At 42.9% G+C, this 5716-nt stretch overlaps 1 protein-coding gene across 1 annotated transcript in view; it reads left to right on the top strand.

Annotated features, from left to right (window-relative positions):
- epha10 (EPH receptor A10) overlaps nt 1–5007 on the top strand; it is a gene marked incomplete at both ends in the record, with an annotated part of 221563 nt that extends 216556 nt beyond the window's left edge. Inside the window, 3 exon segments of the mRNA XM_080515523.1 lie at nt 2592–2782; nt 2865–3029; nt 4893–5007. Of these exon segments, the coding sequence (XP_080371649.1) occupies nt 2592–2782; nt 2865–3029; nt 4893–5007 (471 nt within the window).
- Between the last annotated feature and the right edge of the window lie 709 nt (nt 5008–5716).

The following is a 5716-nucleotide window of genomic DNA, read 5'->3' as shown; positions in this document are numbered from 1 at the left end:
TTGCAATTTGAAAATAGACGAGACCGTCATTTTCAATCAACACATCCAAGTTTAAGAGTACTTTTCTCCAAATGTATACAGTAATATTCTTTCATATTTCTTGTAGTAACAAAGGAGTATGCCTAGTATTGCGCTGAAGTGAAATTGGGTGTAAACCTATGAAGGATTCCGTTTTATTTTGCATTTTGAAATCAGACCATCTGTCTTTCTGTCAGCATTGCGGCCGTACGCTGACCTGTGTTTTACCGTAAATGCGTTAATAAAAGCGCAGTTAAAATTGAGTGCCGGCTCACTTGACGGCAGTTTAATAACGCGTGGCCACGCGTTATTAAGCAATAATATTTTTTTCACCAATGTCACCAGAGGGGCTCCGTAGAAGAGACTGGAACTGCCACTGTTTTTGCCAGTAATATACTAAAAATATGAGTCGATTCATTATTTTTATTTGTCATATTCTTCGGGTGTAAGACTAATATAGATAATAAATATCTGCGGTATTTGAATTTCTGTGTTTCGGCGTCGCCGATTCCCGTCTGTTCTTCCAGCCTGCATCATTTTTTTTAGCGCCGACATGTTTTACAGCCTTTCGTCTCAACGCGCAGAACGTTTGTGGGGATTTTAATGGCGCCGGTGGGAATTCCCCCGGTGGACACAGACTCCCTCGCAGCTCTCATCCGTCTCTCATAAAGCTCATTGATCTCGGCCGGGAAGACGTCAGAAGTCAAACGTTTGGACTCTAGTCAAAACTCTACGTTTAGATTTATTCTGTCAACGACACTCTGGGAAGTGATCGGGGTCCGTAAAACTTTAATCTCCCGTCCGAACAGATACATGAATGCCTGCGTTTAATTCAGCTTTTCCCTATTTTCTTTTAAGAATTACAATATTCACCTTGGGTTTTTTTTATTCCCACAGCAAATAAAAATAATTCTGACCTTCAGTTAAATAAAACATGATGATCTGAAAACAAATCTTTGATTTTGAGACTTGAAAAGTTTGCAAAAAAAAAAGAGAGAATGAGTCATTTTACACTAAAATATATCATTGGTTTCGCTTGTTGAAATACTGTTTCACAAGTAATGTCAATCAATGTAATTTGTGATTAAAAGGAGGATGTTGATGAAAATGTTCTTCGTTTGCCTCGTAAAGATATTCTGAATGGAAATGTCGACGTCAGCCGCCTTCAACCAAAGAAAGTTGGTGGCAGAATAAAGCAGAAGCAACGACACATTATTGTTTATTGATTTTACATGAAGCAGATCATCGTCAAACTCATTTTAGTTCCGGGATCACAAACTGCACAGTTTCATCTTGTGGGTCAGACATGGTGCCAGAATAACCTTGAAGAGGAAGAGGAAGAGGAAGAGGAAGAGGGGGGGTTTGAGAAACAACTACTGCGATATCAATAATAATCCAATATTTAAAGACTTTCTTTGTGATCAGATACGATAAGATACGACAGGACAGGACAGGACAGGACAGGACAGGACAGGACAGGACAGGACAGGACAAGACAAGACAAGACAAGACAAGACAAGACAAGACAAGACAAGACAAGACAAGACAAGACAAGACAAGACAAGACAAGACAAGACAAGACAAGACAGGACAGGACAGGACAGGACAGGACAGGACAGGACAGGACAGGACAGGACAGGACAGGACAGGACAGGACAGGACAGGACAGGACAGGACAGGACAGGACAGGACAGGACAGGACAGGACAGGACAGGACATTATTGATCTCACAAAGGAGAAATCTACTTGTTCCATTCTGCTCTTAAGGAAACTCATGAGTAGGAAAGACAAGAAATGTGCAAACGGTTAGATAAGAATAGAGGAATCTTATATACAATGACTATCAAGAACTCTAAGGGCCAAAAATATTTACAGTAGAAAGTAATAATAAGTAGATAAAAAAAAATAGGACTAAAAATAAGATAAAAATCACAAACTATGATAAAGTAGAATAAGTTCTAAGGGGAGCAAAGTATACAGTCAGATGAAATACAAGGAAATTAAACTATGATGGGGGGCAAAGTGTAGAATGAAGTACAATAAACATACTATAATAAAAAAGAATACCAGTGTTGGCAGTGCAGGTCAATTAGTGACGTAGATATGACGTTATGTTGCAGAATTTTATTTTTTTTAACTCTTTATTTTCATTTTTCCGTTTTTCTTCTTGACAGTAAACACAAAGAAAAAACAAAACAGCAACACCAACACAATAAAATTAAATAAAATAAAAAAAATGTAAATTAATTAAAAAAAAATTACAATAAATCAAAAATAGCACAGAAAAAGCAAACAATTAACAATAATAATAATAATAAAAATAATAATAAATTGTGCTCACATTGACAATATTAATAAGACAAGGTCATTTAGCCTAATTTATTATTATTATAATAATTGCAGAATATTAATTAAAATTTGTATATTATCACAGAATCAATCACAATTTCAACATAAAGCCAATTTTAATGAAAAGTTATGGTGCAAAATTCAGGGAAATGCTTTGGAAAATGACATGTTGGAATGTGTGTGTGTGTGTGTGTGTGTGTGTGTGTGTGTGTGTGTGTGTGTAGGTGATAAAGGCCATCGAGGACGGCTTCAGGCTGCCGGCCCCGGTCAACTGCCCCCCCCACCTCCACCAGCTGATGCTGGACTGCTGGCAGAAGGAGCGGACGGAGCGGCCCAGCTTCAGCCAGATCCACTCCGCCCTCAGCAAGAGCGTCCGCTCGCCCGACGCCATCGGCTCGTCCACGCTGGCGCGCAGGTAGCCACGCGCTCGCCGACTTGAATGTCCTCCGCGCAGAACGTCCCCTTAAACCTTGTGACCTCTGACCTGTGACCTCCAGAACCCTCAGCTCGTCCATCACGCTGGCCGAGCGGCCCCTGCCCTCCTTCCCGGCCTTTAACTCGGTGGGCGAGTGGCTGGACGCCGTGGACATGGGCCGCTACAAGGACAACTTCACCGCCGCCGGATACTGCTACCTGGAGTCCGTGGCGCGAATGACCGTGCAGTGAGTGGCTTCCTCTCGCCTAATAGTAATAATAATCGGCAAAATAGGAGATAACCCGCAGAAAGACGAGTCCACGGTTGCCTCCGCTAGTTTTTTTTAATCATTTACTCGAAGGTTATTCGTTCTCTTATCACTAGCATCAAGCGCTCAGTCATGACGCTCACGTATAGCTGGCCTTCAGGCACTGCTATCATTTATTTAGATTTTCACAAGGCGCATCCAGAATAAGAGCAGTCCTTTTCAGTAATTATGAGCACAGCTATTCAGGCGCTCCTCAAACAATTTACAATTTAATCTTTAAAAAGATTTTGAATCTATTACGCGGGGTTCGAGCTTACTATACATAAGTCATGAAAACAGAAAACACTGCAACTCACAGTCTTAAAGGTCAATACTCACAATTAAAATGTGTTGTGGAAGTAGAATAACACATTAAATGGAACATGTTTTTGAGACGCGTGTGTCGATATGTATGATCTACGTGCATATTGTAAATAATAATAATTATTATTATTATTACAATTATTGTTGTTGTAATAATAAGACAAGGAGGTTAAGAAAGGCCTGACAAGGAGGATAAATAAAAGTATTTAATGAGATTAAGGTAATAAAATAAGCCAAATCTATTTTTTTTAACGTAAAGCCTGAGTAGAGGTTTGTTCTGTAGGAACGATGTTCTTTTTTTTTTTTTTTTTTTTCCCCGTGTATGCCTTTATTGTGGTAATTGTGAGAAGAAATCGCGCTAAAGTGCGAAGTAGAGCGAAGACTAAAATGTTCGGTTTTGTTTTTGTTTTGTTTTTTAATTAAAAAACAAGAAAGACATTTTTAAATACATTACAGTCGTTCCAATGTGCTTTTATAGAGAAAATAGAAAAGCCCAACATCCACATGAGCAGCAGGTGAGTTTGTGACTGTGGAAAGTAAAAAGTCCTCCAACAGGAGAAACTTTGTAGAAACCAGAGTCAGAGGAGAGGAGAGGAGAGGAGAGGAGAGGAGAGGAGAGGAGAGGAGAGGAGAGGAGAGGAGAGGAGAGGGGAGGGGAGGGGAGGGGAGGGGATGGGATGGGATGGGATAGAGGAGAGGGGATGGGATGGGATAGAGGGGAGGGGAGGAGAGGAGAGGAGAGGAGAGGAGAGGTGAGGGGAGAGGAGAGGAGAGGAGGGGAGGGGAGGGGAGGGGAGAGGAGAGGAGAGGAGAGGAGAGGGGAGGGGAGGGGAGGAGAGGAGAGGAGAGGAGAGGAGAGGAGAGGAGAGGAGAGGAGAGGAGAGGAGAGGAGAGGAGAGGAGAGGAGAGGAGAGGAGAGGGGAGGAGAGGGGAGGGGAGGGGAGACAGAGACTTGGTAGGGAGATACATACAATACCCTTGTTAGTGCTACATACATTTTTTTATTTTTTATTTTATTTTTAATAACACAATAATCACAGTGATCTAAATATTTTCCAGCTGCCATGAGATGAAACCAGCCTGAGCAACAACAGAGCAAAAACCAAAATAATCACAACAATTATAACAAAAGCAAAAACAAAAGGACACAAAACAAAGAAAGAAAGAAAAAGAAAAAGAAAAAAGAGAAAAACAGAACGAAACAAAAAAAACTAACAAAAACAGGAAGAAGAATTTTAAAAAAAACAAAAAAAACAAAAAAACAACCAAACAGCAGCTTGATTTTGAGAATTAACAGAACGATCTCGTCAGTGAGGAACTTTGTTCTTCAACCTTGTTTCCTCTGAGTGTGGGAGCGCTTGTGGGAGCGCACTGGGGGTATCCTCCCAGCTTCCTGGAGCAGAAGTGAGGTTTCCACGTGGAGTCCATGTCCAACACGTTTCCCCCCCCCCCCTCCCCCCTCTGTCTCCCCCCCTGCAGGGACGTCCTGAGCCTGGGCATCACCTCCCTGGAGCACCAGAAGCTCATCCTGGCCGCCATCCAGACTCTCAGAGCGCAGGTCATCCAGATGCACGGCCGCGGCGTCCAGGTGTAAAGCTGCCGCGCACGCCGCCGCCGCCGCTTCGCCGCCGCAGATCCACACACACACACACACACATGTGTGTGTGTGTGTGTGTTGTGCAGAGAAGAGGGGGAGCGTAGAGCGAGAGCCAGATCTCTTCCAGACTGAAAGAAAGTTGATCTTTCTAACTTGCGCTCCTCTATTTGCTCTTCCTCCGCACTCTTCCTCGATCCCTTCCTTCCTTTCAGACTGCTGATGTGGGGTCTATGTATGTGTGTGTGTGTGTGTGTGTGTGTGTGTGTGTGTGGCACAGCAGAAGAGTGATGTCATGTGACTTTTTTTTTTTTTTCCCCTTTTTCTTTCCGACGACCTCTATCTGCACTTTGACCTTCGGCGTCGCCGTCGGCTCGACGCCACACGGACATTTCAGGTGGAATTTTTCCCTTTAGCGCGACGCCAATGCACTTCCTGTGGCGACAGGAAGTGAGTCCCTCGTCACCGCCGCAGGTCATAGCGGGTGGCGGAGGAACGTCGTGGAGGCGTGTGACGACGACTTACCGACGACGCTCCTTCAGGAACATCAGCCTGCTCTTTCTTTTCTTTTTTCTTCTCTTCTTTCTTTCTTCTTCTTTTTTTTGCCCCCAGACTTTTTGGGAACAACTGATAGCGAATCGCTGCAGGATGAAATTGTAAAGGGTGTTTTTTTTTTATTGTTCATGAATCTGTCGTATGTCGCCGTCTG

Source organism: Blennius ocellaris (genome assembly GCF_963422515.1).
Source record: "Blennius ocellaris genome assembly, chromosome: 20".
In the NCBI taxonomy this organism is placed as follows: domain Eukaryota; kingdom Metazoa; phylum Chordata; class Actinopteri; order Blenniiformes; family Blenniidae; genus Blennius; species Blennius ocellaris.
Note: the sequence above shows the minus strand (reverse complement) of the source record. Positions and strands in the feature narration are given on the sequence as shown.